This window comes from Daucus carota, chromosome 6 (genome assembly GCF_001625215.2).
Source record: "Daucus carota subsp. sativus chromosome 6, DH1 v3.0, whole genome shotgun sequence".
NCBI classification, from domain to species: domain Eukaryota; kingdom Viridiplantae; phylum Streptophyta; class Magnoliopsida; order Apiales; family Apiaceae; genus Daucus; species Daucus carota.
The window spans coordinates 24,080,745-24,100,155 of NC_030386.2; the positions used below are offsets into that span (position 1 = coordinate 24,080,745).

The following is a 19,411-nucleotide window of genomic DNA, read 5'->3' on the forward strand; positions in this document are numbered from 1 at the left end:
TAAATTATATACAGTACAACTTTTATTTTTACTAAAAACCCTTTTCACCCTCAAGAATGTTCATTTACCAATCCCGAGTAATTAAACACTTCGAATCTATATGCAACCCAAAATATAGCTACCAGATATTAGGTCCTCCATCAATCACTAGTAATTTTATTAACTACTGTAGACTGTCTTCTTCAATTGGATTTCAAACATTGAGCTTAAACTCAGACAAATTAATTTAGTATTGTCGACAAGTTGAGCAATTAAGCACAGCAAAGAGCAAAGAATAGAAAGGTAATACCACAGATAATATAGTAATATATCCTCGTTTAAAAGACACATCACAAAAGCAATTGAAATTTAAATGCAGAGGTGCACAAGCATATTTCTTGCAATGACAACCAAAGTGCATAAAAGTTGTAATTAAGGAAGTTGGTTGACAGTAGCAGTAACATAAGATGCAATTCTAATCACTTGAAGATCCATCCTCGTCTTCTTCATGTGCTGCTACAACTTTATCTATAAATCTCTTCCTAACTCCTTCAAGCACCCTTTCCCTAGACGCATCACCTCCACTCTGCCCATCATTAAGTACAGGATCTGATTGACATAGAACGAGTGCGACACCTAGAAACAAGGAGCAAGTATGTTTAGATAAACGGTGCGGTTATATAACAAAGTTGACGATAACCAGTGTCCGGGAGTATTAGAGCAATATAAGACATATTTAAACAACCAGATGAACGCAACCCAATCCAATAACCAAAACAGTGTCAGCAATTGATGGGGTGAAAAGTTGATAGTGTTTCAAAGATATGTGCAAATTAAAGCTATGGTTCTCAACTTAATGCATTAAGAAAACAAGAACCACCAGCCTCAGGTGATATAAGTACAAGCACCAGAACCACTACCCCTATTTTTAATGAAGAAGAAGGAAAAACATGTTTGGGTCGCAAGTGGCAACTCATATGAAGAGAACAATCTCTATTTCAATAACTTAAAACATATCAAAGACTTTCAGTGATAAGAGACTGCATCTCTTTAAATTTTTTTGCTCATCAATACGTAATAAACACTAAGGGAAAAATCCTCTATTATTATATTACCATAACCAAGAATATTCCTAATAATATATTTATCCAATATAAGTAAACTACTGTAAATAATAAAATTACAATTGACTCTTTCCTAGATATTATCATAAATATATACAAATTAATATTATAAATCCTTGCTCCGCACAATGGACTGTTATCAAATTAAAGTTTCTGACAATTAGTTTGATCCTAAACGCATTGTAAGGGAATAATGGCAGTAGAATGTCTGATTTAACCATGAAATTCATACGGGCAAATAACTACTCGGTATACTTTTATCATCCATGTCAACAAAAATATTGAGAAAAGAGGAATGGGAAGTCTATAACTTCGTCAATTCTGATACTCAAGGAGAAAAGTAGCATATTGTCAATTATATCCTTTATGGAAATGGCAAACCAATTTAGGAATTTTATGATACAAGAAAAGAGATTACTGCGTATTAGAGAGTAGATATCCCGATCAATCATAGATCTTGCATAAGTATAAAAAACAAAATTTCAATTGGAAGGACTCCATATATGTTGTAAAGATTCAAAATGAATCAGATATTATCATTGATTTTGATGTGACTTTGATGGGTCACTTCTCAATACAGGAGTAACATCCTAATCAAGTATTTACATGAACAGAGGAAAAATACCTTCAGGAGTGCATCTCCTACCAAAATTATGCATACCGACATAATTTGCCTTAACAGCACCACTATTGTAAACCAGTAGAGTAGGAAGATTACGATCCGGATAGTTAGGTATGCAGTCGGTTGATATGATTTTAACAAATTTTGTGGCGGGGTATTTTGCTGCTAGTTCTTCCAGACACCCCATAAGCACACCACACTCCGCGTACCTATTAGATTATACATAGATCAGTACTCATGTACTACTTCATTAAGATGCATACTTTAAAAAAGGCAGATAAAACAGGAAGAAAGTTGGCTGGTATATTTTAGCAAGTATGGCACATGTATGTGAGTCAGAAGTAATACCCATCTTTATACAAAATAACTACCACCCAAACATCAGGTGGGGCTTGTGAAACCTCGCGTACAAAATCTGATCCAGAAATTGGAATTATTGATCCAAATTTTGCAACCTTAGATGCTTCTCTTATCTCTGCCAGTCTCTTCTTCCTGTAAGAACACATTAACCACCATAAGATTACAATATTAGATTATTAAAGCCAAAAGATTAAAAAAAAAAAAAAAAAAAAGTAGCTACATAAATTGAACCGTGAAATTTTAAAAGGGACTCGTAAAACTTGGATATCTGACATAAATAAAAATTCCTGTGATACCTTCAATTAGATTTATTCAACATTAATATTTCAGTATCTATAGTCAGACTCAGATTCACTTAAACTGAGACATAAAACACGAGAACCTTTGAGATCATTTATATTACTTTCATATAGCTCCTTAAGTTAGCAACATCTTAGTCACAGCTCAATGAGGAATAAAGAAATTATGATTAAGTGAAGTTTTGAACTTGTGAATTAATAACTTAAATTGCTTTTTATTTTACTTACTAGATTCCTTTGTTCTTATCACATATATATAATTACATATGTTCTTTTGTTGCTCATAATCTTCTCTTCAAATTGACTACAGTGCTTCAACAGAGATCACAGTTTCACATGATTCATCCATAGTCAAAACAAGATTTGATTTGAAGGTAGATAATTTTGTGCATATGATCATTGTTGTTTTCCACAAGAACAATAAGTCAATAACAATAAAATATGTATATACACAGAGGATTAGAATCCACGACAAACCAGCAGTAGACAATCACCCAATACAACAAATCACCAAATTCCGCAATGTAAATCACCATTTTGAAATTTACACTCGAATGAACACCAACACACACACACACACATATTAATTCAAACAGAGGAAAGAGATAAAAATTAATACTTGTTATGGTGTACTCACCTATACTCTTGGAGGAAGCGATCGTCATCAAGATCCTGGTCATCCTCCAACTCCTCGAGCTCTTCTTCGGTCTTATCATTGATCCAAGATTTATCTTTGGGTTTCGATTCTGGGTCATCAGCAGGTGCAAAAGGGGCAGGCTTGAAGGTAGGTGGTTTCGGGGGCAAATTACCCAGCTTCCTTTGAATATCATCCCACTGTGTTGAAGCTCCTTCTAAATCTTTATACACAAAATGGTAATCCATCCCCGCCAATTTCTCTCTAGTCTAGCTAACTTTATCTGTTCATATACACACAATTAATCACACAGATACAAATTGTTGAAAAGAAGAATTGTTATTGAATTTATTGTAAAGATTCAATTTTTATTTGCATACATCTGTGTCTATACATATCTACTGAGAAATTCAATGAAAATTAAGACAGTGATGAGAAACTAGAAATCTTACGAAGGAGGAGCAGGCCGGAAATACAAGAATTCAGATCTCGCCCAAAAGTGAAGAAACGCTTTCAGGTACTGCTGTATGAACGAGAGGGAAAAGGCTTTTTTTTTCCCTTGGAACAAAACTGAAATAAAATGAGCTGCATTGAAATATAATATTTAGAATAAACTGGAAAAAGAGATTTAAACTTTTGACTTTTATATTATTATTACTGGAATTTGTCTAAATTGATAAAAATTGATTTTATAATTTACTTTTACTATAACTCATCTTTTTTTTTTCTTCTCGAGTATAATTTTAATTTATATGTTAAATGATATCTAATTTTATAAATCTCGGACTCATGATGCACCATATTTGTTATAAATATATCACTCGTGGCTATTTAATGTAAAAGATTATTGATTCTTTAATTATAGCTAATTATCAAGTGAAATAGCTCCATGTTTTGGATTAAGGGTCTGTTTGGAGTGTTGTTAAAAATTGCTGTGTGGTCAGAAAAAGTGCTGGGAAAACAAGTGCTGTTATAGAAATTAACTGTTTGGTTTTTTTTTTTTGATATTTACTTATTTTGAGTTATAATTTAAAAATAATAATTTTTTGATGAGGTTTGATAATGTAATCTGTATAATGTAATCTGTAACAGCTTCCTGCAAAAGCTGAAAACAGCTTTTTCCAAACACATGGAAAAAAGGCCCTGAATAACCAGATTAACCAAGCTAATGCCCAAAATAACCATTTTCAAAAAGTTGGCCCTGAATAACAAGTAAAGACGTATGTGAATTAGCGTTTTTAACTTGTAATAAGACGCTACTTCGTGTAACGTTTTATAATTTTGTAAAAGATGTAAACGCTACACGAAGTAGCGTTTTACATTTTTTAGGCCCAAGCCCAAGACTAGCTACTTTTGTTTCTTTTTGTTTTTTTAAAAATAATTTTGATCACCTTAGATAAAATGATAATTGGAACGTAAATTAACAGTTGTTAATATTTTAGGGTTCATATTAGATTTTAGAATAATTTATTTATATTTAAAATTAAATTGACCGATAATTAGGGTTTATATTTGGGTTTTAGAATGATTAATTCATACTGTTTATTAAATTGACCGACGGTTAGGGTTTAGGATTGAGGGTGTAGGGCCGGTAGGCCCTACTCCCTCGAGCCTAAACCCTAATTAAGCGAGGCTGAAGGGCCGAAGGCCCTGAAGCCGAGACGCCGGCGGAATAAATAAATTTACAACCGTTAACATTTAGGGTTTAGGTTTGGCTTGCAGAATGATTAATTCATACTGTATATTAAATTGGCCGACGGTTAGGGTTTAGGATTGAGGGTGTAGGGCCGGTAGGCCCTACTCCCTCGAGCCTAAACCCTAATTAAACGAGGTTGAAGGGCCGAAGGCCCTGAAGCCGAGACGTCGGTGTAATAAATTAATTTACAATCGTTAACATTTAGAGTTTAGGTTTGGGTTGCAGAATGATTAATTTATATTTTAAGTTAAATTGACTGACGGTTAGAGTTTAGCACTGGCTTTAGAATAATTAATATTTGAGAACAAGAAAACAAAACAAACGCCAAGAGAATTAGCGTTTTAATTTGTAACAAAAGAGAAACGCCACATGAGTTGACATTTGATTTTTAAAAGCCAAGCATTAAACGCTAGTATGAATAGCGTTTTTAGATGTAAAAGCCCAGCCCACTTCCATGTGATCCACTAAAACCATAAACGCTAATTTGAGTAGCGTTTTTCTTTTTTATAAAAAAAATAAAAAACTTTAAACGCTACACGATGTAGCGTTTTTGTTTTAAAAACAAAAACGCTACACGAGAAGTGGTTAGTGAGGGCCATGTTTCGGGTATTTTGTTATTTTGGGCATTTTCACCCTAAATCTGGTTATTTGGGGCCAAAACCCAAAAACATGGGAGGACCTGCTTTTTCTAAAAGCAACTTTTCAGCTAAAAACTGTTGTTCAGAAAAGCTGTTTTTAGATTTACCAAACAGTTTTTCACCTGTTTTTCAGCAGCTTTTCAGCAAAAAACTGATGTTGCTGTCTACAACGGCAACCCCAAACAGTACCTAAAACGAAGTTTTATCAAGTTCTTTTGTTAAACTAAAGCCGAAACCGAGGTGACATTAGGGCTAGGTTACAGAGCCCCGATTTGTAAGAGATGGTTTAAAATTAATTAACCTAACATTAAAAAAAAATAAAAATTACTGCAGCCTTCTGGCAAGCCAACAATCCTAGATAAACAGCAAGAAAATTGATGATTAATCAAAGTTCCACAATTACAGAGAGGCTACAAGGACTTAAATCAACAACAATGAACAAATCAAATGTCCACTGGACGTAAACTAACAAGAGAGACCTACACCTTCACACTTCACAGGATGTACCCATGGCCTGGCAAAAAAACAAATCAAATGTCCACTGGTCGTTTTACTATAAACACTCATCTACAAGAGGATGATGGTACATATATCATATATGAAACATTCACTGCACACAGGAATTAGAAGGCAATAATTGCTCCTCTGTGCATATAGAATAGAACCCCAAAAATGTCCAAAAGATAGACTTCTAATTAATTTACTTTCGTTGTTCTATCTTTACACAGCATATGCCATTCCTGCAGTACCGCCGCTTGAAGTGCATGACTCTCAACCTCCTCAGCAGTTAATTTGAACAAAGTTGTAGGTCCCTTGGGCTTACCATTTTCTTTGCCATTTTCCTTGACTTCAGTTGAATCTTCTTCGTCATCAGTCTTTTCTTCCTCTTCGTCATCAGATTTTGGCATCTTTGGTGGAGGCTTAGCTGCCTTAAGCAAAGCGATGCGTTCCATTGATACTTTTAGTCTCTCAGCAGCAACCTCCTTTACTTCCTCTTCTGGCATGTATTCAACACCCCCATCAGTAAGGTCATCCAACCAAGACTGTAGATCTGACTCAATCTCTTTGGTGATTGATGCATCTGAAGCGCGAACCACGAATTTGCACAACATAGTCGTTGTCTCGTCTCCCAAATCCACATTTGTGCTCACTTCACTAGCACCAAAAATCATCATACCCAAGAAGCCTCCATACCATGTCTTTGCCGCATAGCATAGCTATTCAGGACCAGAAATGAAAAAGTATTACAAAGTCAATTGAAAAAAGTCCCAAAAAGCTGCATGATATAGCCAGTGAAGGGATGCAAGTATAAAAAGGAGGTACAATTTGTAATCTGGATACTTGGATTTGTCAACAAATCTTGAACTTTTATCAACCTTAACCTACTAAAGTTTTTTGACTGATATGTAACCTTTTTTGACTGAGAGCAAACTTTAACTTGCCCACAATTAAAGTGTGCTCTAACATTAAAATATTTAGTCAGGAGTGAGGAGTAACAAGGTACTAGTAAGTATAGCTAACTAACTATGTAAAACTAATTCACAATAGACACAATGGAGTTTAGGCCTCAATTTGCACTGTTTATGCCTCAACTAAACTTATAAGCAAACAAAAGACGCACGACAAATCACACCTCATAATCAATGCAATTTGAGTTAGATCTGCATAATGATCTACTGCTAAGGAAAAAAACATGTAGAGAGACATCCAAGAAAATTAAAAAAAAATGTTTATAGCTTTGCTAATTTTTTAAAATTGTTGTAGGATATGTTTGACAATGACTTCCTAAATAATACTCATAGTTACCATATATTACATATATTGCGGTCAGGCTTTAGGTTGTGAATGCAGGTTAAAGTCAGATGCCTAAGAGCTACAATCTACAACTAATCTTACAACAGAAATGGAAAACTGTTGCCAGATAAGCTGTCATCACTAACAGCAATGTACCTGAAACCCAGCTACTGTTCTGATGATGTGGGAGCAAACTCTATGGAATGGCTTGGAAGATAAGGATTTTAGTCCACTTAAAAAAGGTGAAGACCCGTATTGCTGTGCAGCGGTAGCCTTAAATCCACTCCCTTCATATGTGTATGTACCTGTGTATTCTACAATAGCTGGTAAACTAGGCCATAGCCTAAAGTATTCAACTGGAGAGATATTGTGCGGCAAAAGAAGCTCAGTCAGTGGAATCTTATAAGGCTGACAACGTAAAATCACAGGTTCTCCGGTTTCAGTCTTCAAGCTTCTCTTTTGTCTCATAACTTGTGGATCCTCTTCAGTATAGTCCCCTTCATACTCTCCAGGAGCACCAGTCCCGTAAAAAGGGTAATACAAGACTTGAACCCAAAGGGCAGACCTCTCAAAATGTGAAACACCAAGAGTCACGCTGCACAGCACCGGATCCTGCAAATAAGCATATAATATGTAAGAGTAAGATATACTAATTATGAAGGACAGTGCAAAGAATCAGACATCAACATCAGGCATAATATCATCTTCTTTTTTTTCTCATTTCCTTCTGATAAGCCTGAAAAGTCTAGTATTCCCCCATGCTAGACATGTGAATGTAATCAATTGTAAACTAATCCTGTAGACAAGTTTAGCTTCTGATCTAACTGTGAAATTGACAATCTATGAAACCCCTCCATAGAAGTCACTTCAATTACTGTTTGCAAAACATCCAAATACTCATTTCAATGAACATAAAACATTAAATTTGAATTTTGATATAGAAGGCATGGAAAAACTTTTCAAAACAGCAAGTGAATTCCAGAAAAACCTGCGAATTGAGATTGCGCAACTGCCGAACTGCTTGTGGTGATCCATCCATAAAAACCAATGGACCAGATAGCCCTACCCTTATATCCACCCGGTTTAGTTCAATATCCGTCAAATTTAATACCTGAATAAATTTTGAAGGTCAGCACCTAGAAGCTTTAAATTTCTCAAGAGATGTTTAACAGACTAATAACCATATAGCATACTGTAAACAAATTAAACGGCTGATAATAACAGCAATCAATGTTCAGCTACTTTATGTGCCTTATCAAATTTACGAAATATCACTGTATATATTAAAGGCTTCCAATTAGTTCATCCACTAAGTAACACTATCTATATGTTGCACAGTGTTTAGAGGTAAAATCTTCGCCAGTAGTTTTATACATTTTTATAGCTTCTATTTATTTTTATAACATGTGCATCTATAAAATATATATTTGCATCTTAGCCGGAGAAAAGAGAACATAATACTTATAAAATTTTACTAATACAATTATGGATAACTATGATACATCCCAATGTCACATCACCTTGGCATACAGTTAGATGCAAAATACAGCAAAGCATATTCAGAATGGGACAGAGGTGAATAGAAAGCAAAACAAATATTTACTTCTTTTATACTTTGATACATAGCTAAATTTAAAATAAGTATGATCATATTCGTTTCCATTGTTTTATCCTACTGCTACTATTTTACAAATTCAAAAGTTTTAGCCATAAAAAATCTCAAAGTTATTCCATTTTTTGTTCCGCTATTACTACAAATTTACCCAGTTTGAACTCTGAACTAATTGGCTCAACAGAAAGGCCAAATCAGAAAATGCGAGGAAGACTACTTTTCAACATGATAAAAATATGATTGATATATAAGCATCTAGCTACCTGGTAAGATAACAAATACGTGCCCAAATTTTACCTATTACTAAGCAATGCCGCGTATATAAAGTATGTCTCATGTGCCAGGATTATCTTTTAAACCCGTCCTTAAGTGAAGCTATTCCGACAAAGGTCCAAAGCTAAGTTACCCGGACTCGGGTACGGGTGTCGGATACGGGTGCGGATCCAAGTTTCAGACTCTTAGTTTTTAAAAAATTAGGATTCGTGGATATGGATCCAAAATTGGACACGGGTGCGGGGATTCAGCATATAACCTTCACATAAGCGAAATTATACCTACTTTTGATACATTACATTTGTATATACGTGTCTTCTACCACATAAAGTAAACACCAAAGAAGCTTGATCCTTTGCAATGGTCATTCTAATTAAGCAAGTACCATAAAACTAAAAGCTTATGGCATTCTTGCCTTCATCAGACAACCTTCCCAGTGCCTTCTAATACAGATATGAAACAGAAAACCAGAATATTCTTGGAGCTTAGGTTCATCCTATGGTATTTTGTTGGCACGCACATAGTGGATGAACGCCTCAGTTAAATCAGCCTATTTAAATTTGGAACAGACTCAGGGACTGTAAATGTCAAGGTTGTAGTTGATACTATGAGAACTGGGTGAAGATAAACAATTGTTTAGGGTTCTGTGGTGGCTACCTTATTACTCTCATTTCAGAGTTCTTTCTAGATGTAGCCTAAAATTATAGAGGGCGCTATATAATACTTCTCCAAAGATACCTTCCTGTGTCTAGGACTAGGAGAGGAGCTCATGATCAGTTAAACGGTCTAGGCATCCAGGATAGTTATGGGACATGTACAAACTAAATTAAAAAAAGCAAATTCACACTACACAGACATGAAGGAATTTTAACCTTTAAGTGTAAAGTGATTCTCCCATCATTTGAATCTGTCAAATGATATGCTTCAACATAGCAAGGATCACTGCTACCACTTAAAGTAGATGCACTTGGAGGGACCTTGAGTAGAGAAGAATCTATTCCTTTTGTCAATAAAAGAGTTAACTCGCTAGGATCCGGCCTCCATAATTCCAAAATCGCCTTGTGAACCAAACCTTCCAGCTTTCGATCCTGAGCTGCTGCTGGTTCATAAAACTGAACAGTTAGTTTGTGATGGCTGAATGGGTAGTCTCCTCTAGCTTCGCTAACTCCAGCCCACCTGAAACAAATAAAGACAACATGTGTAATTGTAGAAAAGAATTTTAATTTTTCCTAGTAGAATATACATCCAACATTTATCTGGATTATCAGGATCAGATAAGACCATAAAATTAGACATTGAAAAGGAAAATTTGTTTTGTCAGGAACATAAGAATATTCCAAGTTCTACCCCAAAAATCCTCTATGCATGACAAAGACACAGGCATTTACTACTAGCAAAAGAAGAAAGGAAGGGCACCTTAATGACAAATAATAATCATGCCACAGTACAGTATAAAAGCAGGCAATAAACCAAAAAATGAGGAAGGAAATACAAACTCACTTGCTTTCTGGATGATTCAAAATATATTTTATTCTTTGTAATATCAAACGAGATTGATGCTTGTTGACAGAATCAGCCACCCCATCAGTCCTAAATTCTTCTAGCTCTTTAATCATCAACTGTCCTGCCCTAACATTACGTGACCCAAGACGTTGAGCACACAAAAGCACAGCTTGAACATCCTGAAGCCTATTAGATGTAATTGCAGAAGAGTCGAGGTTAAACAAAACTTTATGCATATTTGAGATGATGATGTTTAGCGGATCCTCAGGGTCATCAGCAAGAAGTGGATCCAAACCTTCTAGATCAATGTGTTCAGCAATAACCCAAATAAGACGAGCACAAACTCTGGGAGTATTTACCTGCCAGATGGTTGGTCAAATTAATATCATTAATAAGCATTTACCTTCCAGATGGTTGGTCAAATTTATATCATTAATAAGCAAACATATAGATAACAATATATACAAGCAGGTCGGCAATTAATCGGGACGAATATAGGCCAGATAGAACTTTTTCATAAATATAAGTAAAAGCATAAACCTGAGAATTAATTCCAAATTTCCAACTGATATAGTGAAATTAAAAATAGCCAGTTTCTAAGAGGTTCAACTGATTTAAAATTATCAACTTGGAAGAATAACATAAGAACTTGCTTTTCCAGCTAACTTTATAGTTTACCTCATTAAAGAAAATAGACATTAGTAGATGGTGGCAAGGGGTACATACAAATCTAGCTTCTAAAAATGTCGACCCCCATAAAGGTTGGACCAGATTTCTTAAGACTACAATTTTTAGAAACCTTCGCGTGAAGAAATAAGGGATACTACGATACTGACATTTTTCCAGACACAGTGTTCTACAACAAATTACGTCTGCTGCAGGATGAGAAATTACCTATACATGCGTTCCGAAAGATAAATACCTTTTTAACTTGCACCAGTTTGGTCAAATAAATAAATAATACTACCAAACTTGTAGAGTGAAGACAGGCGAGGTAATTACAGAGTCCCAACTGTTTAGCATTTCAATTACAACTAGAAGACAATACTTTACCAACACAGGCACCCTAATATTATGAAGTACCTTACAACTAAAAAATCTTAGCTAGGAATATCAGCTTATTGGAACATTTAACGTATGGAAGGCCACTAACCTCGCGCAAAGCTTGGATAAGTTCACGTTGCAAATTCTGTAGGCGTGTCTCGTTTAGGATCTGATCTTGAGAAGCACCATCTTTTACTCTCTTAACACCTCCCCTTGTATCATAAATATGGCAAAGCCTAACTAGCAACTTCAAGTAGCAATCAACCGCATATGTTCTACCCTCGCAGTCCCATTTTACACAGGGTCTACACACTTCCACCACCTCCAAAGCCGGCTCAGTCCAATTTAAAGCACCGTAACCAGTTCCATATGCCAATGCTCCAATTACTCGGCTCTCCATACCTGAACTCTTCTGTTCAGGCAATGGCAAGGATAGCTGAAAGCAGCTTTCTACCAATGTTGCGACTAGTTCTTCTCTAAATAAACTTTTGCTGGATACATTATTAAGATCGTCTTTAATCATAACATCTTCAAATAGTGAAGCAATATCTGTCCCTTGAAGAGGTTTTTGTCCTCTGCGGACGTTTTCTTTTGCGAAAAGATCAACACAAAGAGCAGTTCTACATATGCATGCTAAAGCGTGCATGCGGTCTGATTCTGCCCTTAAATTTTTCACCATGAGAAGCAATCTTTTGAATAAGGAAACCTGTGGTAATAATGCTCAAATTGTCAAGCAGCTACATTAAAAAAATTAACATTGTAATCTATGTATGTGCAAGGATGTAATATGATTTTATGAATCTTATTAGTCTTAGAGCTCGTTTGGGTAAACTTAAAATAATGTCTTGTGACTTGAAGTGGTTTAATATGATAAGTTGGCAACGAAAATTTTAAATTAATATTTGTTGAAGTAATTTTACAATATACGTAACTTATGAGTTATTAGGAATGTAATAAAAAAAATAATAATAATAATAATAATAATAATAATAATAATAATAATAATAATAATAATAATAATAATAATAATAATAATAATAATAATAATAATGAATATAATACAGTGTTCATTTGAATGATGACATATATTTTTTTATTTTTTATTTTGTAAGGATGACGTATATTTTTTTAATCATATAGAATTATTTTAAAAAAAAAAACATGTTGGAAAAAGTACCTCATATTAACTTATGGCTTAAGCTGTTTTAACTTTAAGTCAATTTCAAACTTGTTAAACAAACCAACATTTTCCAACTCAAAGTCGAAATGGCTTTAAGCCCGGGACCATAAGTCTGGCCAAACAGGCTCTTATATATGTATCATATAGTCCTTAAGCTTGATCCAGCAAAAACACTCAACCAGAATTCAAGAGCAGAAAAGATATTCAACATTATCAATTTTCTCATATAGGCTATAGTAAGTCATATGTATGTATCAAACTAATTGTAAGGAGCTCCAACATTATTTCCAATATTTTTACAGCAATTTCTTCAATTTTTCCCTTTTCAATATTTTCAGTTGGGGGACAAGGTAATGTATAAGATGGTCCCCTCCACAAGTTGCAAAGAGGATGTAACAAGATTATGCATCTATATACCCAATTTGATAACTATAATATAGAAATTACTTCAAGATCCAAACTAATTATATAAGCAATTTCTGACACTACTAAGCAACTGGAAGCTTAGCAAAGTCCTGTGCTGAAGGAAAGAAACACATCTTAGCGCCAATGATTCAGTAGTCATATCTACATTTTACATGAGATAATCACAGTGGAAAGTAAAAAATAATCGTCCAATGTGCATATTAGGACCTACAGTATAGGACAAGAACAAGAAACTATATTGACAAATAAATATAGAGCATGTCAACTGGAAAAAAATGATTAGTGATAAAACAGTAAATTACTTAATATATACTCACAAAACTAACACAGCTAAATTAAGACTGTATAGAATATAGATCTCTACCCATTTCTAAAGATTGAAAAGTAGGATAAAGAGACACATACCTGCATACTAAGATCAAGAAGATGTAAATTGGTAACAACAGCTCTGACAATGCTTTCTCTGGCAGACGAAAATTCTTGTCTGTCCCACAACGTGAGAATGGCAATTATAGACGCAGAAGCCCATTCAGGCTTCCCTCCAGGTACATCGGCCAGGTACAACATATTAAGCCCCACTTCAAAAATCAAAGCAGGATCCAGAGAAGAATTCAAAAACGGTGCCAGATGTGAAACAACATCCGACACTCCAAGAAATCGCTCTGCATTACTAGCCTCTGAAGCTTTAACTTCACTATTTTTTGTACCGGAAGACTTGTAAAGCTTCCGAATCACATCCAACGAACCTGAAGCAACAGCTTTCACTCCATAAACCAACGGATAAACTGTTGCCCTAAAATTCTCAACTGGCAGAATAACTGACCTCGCCATCAATGCATTCCTCTTCCTCCACACAAAATCCACCATCCACGAAACCCAATTCGACCTAATGGCAACTGAATTCTCACTATCGACAAGCTTATCACCTGCTAACCTACTCATCCTCTTACTCTCAAACTCCTGAAACAACCTCCCAACCGACTCAAACGCGACTTTCGAAACAACATCCGACTTATCCAACATATTCTCCCCAATTCTCTTCCACCAATTCGAAACCCTATCCAACAAACTAATATTATTCTCACACAAAATCACCAAATCATCTCTCGCCAACACACACCCCAAAGTCTCCGTAATCGAAAACCTCAAATTATCACTAACCGAATCAAAACAACTAGAAATCTCCTTATTGCAATCAGTAATCAGCTTACCGAGCCGGTGCGAGGGAATAGCAGCGAGAATAGAAACCGCAGCGGCGGAAACATCGGGATCGGGGAAGTCGAGATCGGTGCGGATCCCGACGCAAACAGTCTCCCAGAGATCGGAGGTGAGGCGAGTGGATCGGATGAGATCAAACGCGAGTTTTTTGGAGACGGCGGAGGCGGGAGAAGCGATGACTTCCTCGACGGCGGACTTGGCGATGACGGAGATGTCGCGCCCGGCGGCGGATTGCTGGAGGGCTTGGAGAAGTGCGCCGGACTGACGGAGAGCGTCGTTTGATCGGAGATCGGCTTGGATTTGTGCGAACAGTATGTCCATTTCAGTAGTAGTAGTCTTGGAGATCTTGTGTAAGTAGCGTGTGTGTATAAGAAATTGATTAGAGTTGAATGAAGGTTAGAAGAAGCTTGAAAGCAGAGTGAGATTCATTAGAAATGGAGGAGACTGTTATTACTGGCTCGTTATTTTTGCTTCTCTCTCGTGTTATGTCAGTTGGATATGGGTAACCCGTTTCAGTTTCAGGAATTATGAAACTCTTTTTCTTTTTGGTAATTGGGATTTTAACGTCCTACACATGTTTGGTAAAAAATCTCAATAATTCAATTAGTATTGTTGTTTTTAAGTTGATACTCATGAAATTTGATGAATATCAACCTTATAATTGTTTATATGATGAAATTTATAAATTATTTAACTTTTTGTTTCAGGATATGACATTTTTCTATTAAAATTTTCACTCGGGAAGTAGTTAAGAGATGAGATTAAGTTGGATTTGTATCAAGAATATAGTTTCGTCAACACACGATTAAGCGATTTTTGTTGGGTTTACTATGCTAGTATTGATTTTATTATTATTATTATTGTTATTATTATTATTATTATATATATTAACATTTTTTTCATTGTGTCAATTTTTTTTGTATTTATTATACACGCTGGGCTAAAATTAAAGTTGTGGGGACTTTGACAATATCTTTATCAAGATTATAACAGAAATTAGTTTTCATAATCTTCTCGAGAATTTCTTATTCTGTGAATGAATGGTTTTCATTAAGTTCGGAAGAAGTTTTTTTAACATACATACCTTGACATGTTTTTGAAATTTTAGGTGTAATTTGATAGTCACTTACTCACTTGAACAAATCATATAACTTATTCGTCTAATTTTTTGTTTTCACTTTAGGAATTTTTTTTTTTTTTTGATAAGTTAAAATTTTCATTAATAATAAGCCCGTGATCCTTACATATCCAATAGATTAATAGGGGAGGATCTAATCAAGATTAACTTGATTCAAAAGAAAATTAGGACATACTACAAAGGTATGAACTGGATGAGACTCCTACCATCAAAAGACCACTTAAACAACTTAAACATACTTAAAATTAACTTAATTAAGCTTAAATATTTAATCATGAGAACCCTAACGAGATCATGCGCCAACACCAGCAGAATGTCTTCCCTTTCAATCGATGTCCAAAAGATTTGCCGGTTCATCTGCTATTTCTTCACCATCGTTGCTGTCACTTTCTTCATCCTCCACCATCCATTCCTCCACTTGCTGCTGCTAAGCCAGGTATTCATTTTCATCAAGCACCATGAACTAGCCTCCAATGAAACCCAGACCCATGTCCAGATGCCAGATTTCAGATACCCTTCCAAACGTCCCATAAACCCTAACTGCTCTTGTCCTAGTAGCAGCACCATGCTCAGAAAGATATCTAGCCAACCGCTTCTGGCTCTCCACAATCCTACGCCTCCTCAAGAGCAGATTTGGGTCTGTACGCCTCTGGTCCAGTTGCTGGATGACCCTGGAGTGCCTGGGATCGATGAACCAGCGCCAATCCACCCATTTCCGGAGTGCATCAGCTGATTCCGTCTCCAGTTCCACAGCATTTTCCTGATTTTGTGAGCGAGCTGAAGCCCTAACAAGAGAGCACTTTAAGAGTATAGTTTCATACTAATCAAAACCTACATCTACCTTTTAATCAGCAGAATGGTTATCATTGTATGTTTTGACGCGATGTTGTGAGTTCTTATAAGCCCTCTGATCTTAAGTTTATTATTAAAAAAAACATCAAGCTTGACCAATGTTAATCTTATATGGCTTAACAATTTCTTTAGTGATGAGTAGTAAATTAGTATCTAGATTAAAAAAGTTGAATTCAACTCTTCAAAAAAATTGAATTCTATCTTAATTATCCAATCACTTTCCTTCAACAAAAAATACTCATCCATGCTGATTCTTCAGCAAGTTGTCATATTTATCCATTCACATGTTATAGTCTTTGTTTATCTTGATTTGCTTGGATCTGTGACATTATATATGTATCAGATTGTCTAATCTTATTACAATTGAAGTGTCTGGCTTTAAATCTATTTAGCATCCTAGTTTTATAGCCATATTCGACTTCGCTTCCAATCTTGGATGAACCATCATTTTCAAATATAGCCAGCTTTACCTTCTAGTTTAAAGTTCTTCTTGTCTTGAACCTGATGTTATTGATGTTATAGAATTTTCATGTTATATAAGTCATTTTCTTGTTGTTTTATTATCCAACACACTCTAGACGTAGAAATTTTTGTCTTAAACATGTGTCGAGTTTAATGTCATCTTATCTTCACCACCACCCTCCTATGTGGCTTTCTCAACCTTGATCTGGAATGGGAGCATCTTCAATTTGGAGTGGATTTTAAATTATGTATATGAATATGAGAGTTAATTTTACAGTCACATGTGATACAATAGATTCTTGTAAATATATGTGAATCTTAAACTAGCGGTTTGAATATAAAATATAGATGATTGAAGATGCTTGTACACTCAAGATGAAACTAACGGTCTAATTATTTTAAATCTTATTTATTTTTAGATTTTTGCGTATTTCTATATACAAAGAGTGATTTATAATATACTTTTCATCATTGTTTATTTAACTTGATTAAAATTTAAAGTTATTAATACTTAATAACTAAAATTTGTCGTCGTGCAAGCGAATTAATATACACTTGTTACAATATGTATTCTTGTTGTATTAAGATTATAAAACCGCTATCATCACGATTGTGGGATTAAAAGTTAATAAATTGCTCGATCGCATAAACAAATAAAGACAACAAGCGAAAAAGTGTGATGATCTATTTTGGTGAGGAATTGTTGAGCACTTATTGCTTTATTTCTTTAACTTCACTAAATTAGGTTTAGGAATCTAGTTAGCTATGTTTTTCAATATTGTAAAAGGCGAAAATCAAATCTGGCGATTGAATGCACAATCCAGGGATTTATTGAAATTAATTAAATATTATATTATTTGAAATTATATATAATTATATCTCATATATTTGTAAATTCAAAATAGAATAAATTTATAATATCACAAAATATTTCTTATTATATATATAACATATATCATCAATAAATCCAAAACAAATAAAATCACTTCAGTAACAAAATAATATACGTATTTTTAAGTTATCGCATAGAACACAACATCTTTTTTGTTTTTCATTTTAATTAAAATAGTTTTAAATATTTAAAATAAAATTTAAAATTTTATAATTGACCGATTATACCGACTTCTGATTGAATAACCTGATATTTGACCAATTTTTCGGAAACTAATTTCTTGACTCAATTCAGACTTAAATGAGACGAAATCCGTTTGAACGCGATTAATCATTAAATTTTAGAATATATATGTGTTATTATTATACACAAACAACGTGTTAGATAAAGTAAATATTATAAATAAAAGATATTTGTTAGTGAAGAAAAGTTAAAAATACATAATTGCTAAATGCAATTCAAAATTGCTTAATGCAGTTCGCCTAAATTACTATTTAATCCTTGTAGAGTATGATGGTATGCATGGATGTCGGCATTAATTGCTCACATCATTTTCATTCATGTGCACGGAGACCTGTATTCATTGGAAGTTGGGACCATTTGTTCTCGCTTTACCTGCTACTCCGTATATTGAAAAAAAAAATATTCACATAATCCGTATTGAACTTTTTAATTTATTCATGTTTATTTTTATTGATAATTTTGTAAGAGTAAATGAAGTTTCATTCTTTACTTTTGGTTATACGAGGTGTTAATTTTTAGTCTAATAATAAGGGTATTATGTTAATTATCTTTTTATGAATCATCATTAGTTACATGTATTAACCAAGAAACAATTTTTTTTATTTATATAATCAAATCACATAAGTGAAGTCATTCAAAATATAATATAAAATATACAAAGAGTATGAAAGATGAATATGAAAATAAATTTAAGGACTTACATTGTCTATATTCATAATATTAGATTAGATGAATCGTTTAAAATATCTATAATTTTTAATTAAAAATGTATTTTTGTATTTGTGATAAGTCATTTTTTAAAAAATAATGTATAGATTATGATGTATAGTACTGAATACTTTCTCCATCCCAAATTAGATGAGCTAGTTGACTTTGAGCACATAACTATAACTTAAGATGCATTGACCGTCTAGTTCCCAAATTTATTTTTTTAATTTTTAGTTTATAAACGAAAATTTCATATTTAAATTTTTATTTGCAACAATAAAATTTTAAAAAATAAGTAATGTAGCTATGCGGTCAATGGACTTTAAGGCACGTGCCTAAAGTCAACGAGTTCATCTAATTTGGGATGAAGGAATATTTGTTTGGTATTTTTTTTGACAGAATTTGTTTGGTACTTTTAATAATATATATTTTATTAAAATATTTTTTGCAAATATTTGTTGTTATTAGCGCAGTCCTTAATGTACAAATTTCAGAAGACAAATTAGCTTTTTAAAAAACTGGACTTGGAATTTATTATAATATCATGTAAATTAATGAAAATTTTAATCTTTTTCATATAAAATTATAAAAATTATATATTGTGAAATGGAGGTATATTTAACATTTTAATCTAATATTAATTTTGGGAAATGACTTGTCACAAATACAAAATTGAAGTTTTAATCAAAAATTTATAGCTATTTTAAACTATTT

The 19,411-nt window shown here is 33.8% G+C and overlaps 2 protein-coding genes across 2 annotated transcripts; both read right to left on the reverse strand.

The window, feature by feature from the left end:
• Nucleotides 1-273: 273 nt before the first annotated feature.
• On the reverse strand, nucleotides 274-3,607 carry LOC108224764 (uncharacterized). Its single transcript, XM_017399486.2, has 5 exons — nucleotides 3,471-3,607; nucleotides 3,022-3,301; nucleotides 2,074-2,217; nucleotides 1,729-1,934; nucleotides 274-615 (listed from the first exon to the last, which is right to left on the reverse strand). Exons 2-5 carry the CDS (start codon nucleotides 3,264-3,266, stop codon nucleotides 455-457), a joined length of 756 nt encoding a protein of 251 aa, XP_017254975.1. The 5' UTR covers nucleotides 3,267-3,301; nucleotides 3,471-3,607; the 3' UTR covers nucleotides 274-454.
• Nucleotides 3,608-5,711: 2,104 nt separating this feature from the next.
• LOC108227435 (protein TPLATE) lies at nucleotides 5,712-14,931 on the reverse strand. Its single transcript, XM_064080518.1, has 7 exons — nucleotides 13,590-14,931; nucleotides 11,688-12,284; nucleotides 10,532-10,893; nucleotides 9,904-10,207; nucleotides 8,135-8,257; nucleotides 7,303-7,758; nucleotides 5,712-6,569 (listed from the first exon to the last, which is right to left on the reverse strand). Exons 1-7 carry the CDS (start codon nucleotides 14,721-14,723, stop codon nucleotides 6,048-6,050), a joined length of 3,498 nt encoding a protein of 1,165 aa, XP_063936588.1. The 5' UTR covers nucleotides 14,724-14,931; the 3' UTR covers nucleotides 5,712-6,047.
• Nucleotides 14,932-19,411: the final 4,480 nt, after the last annotated feature.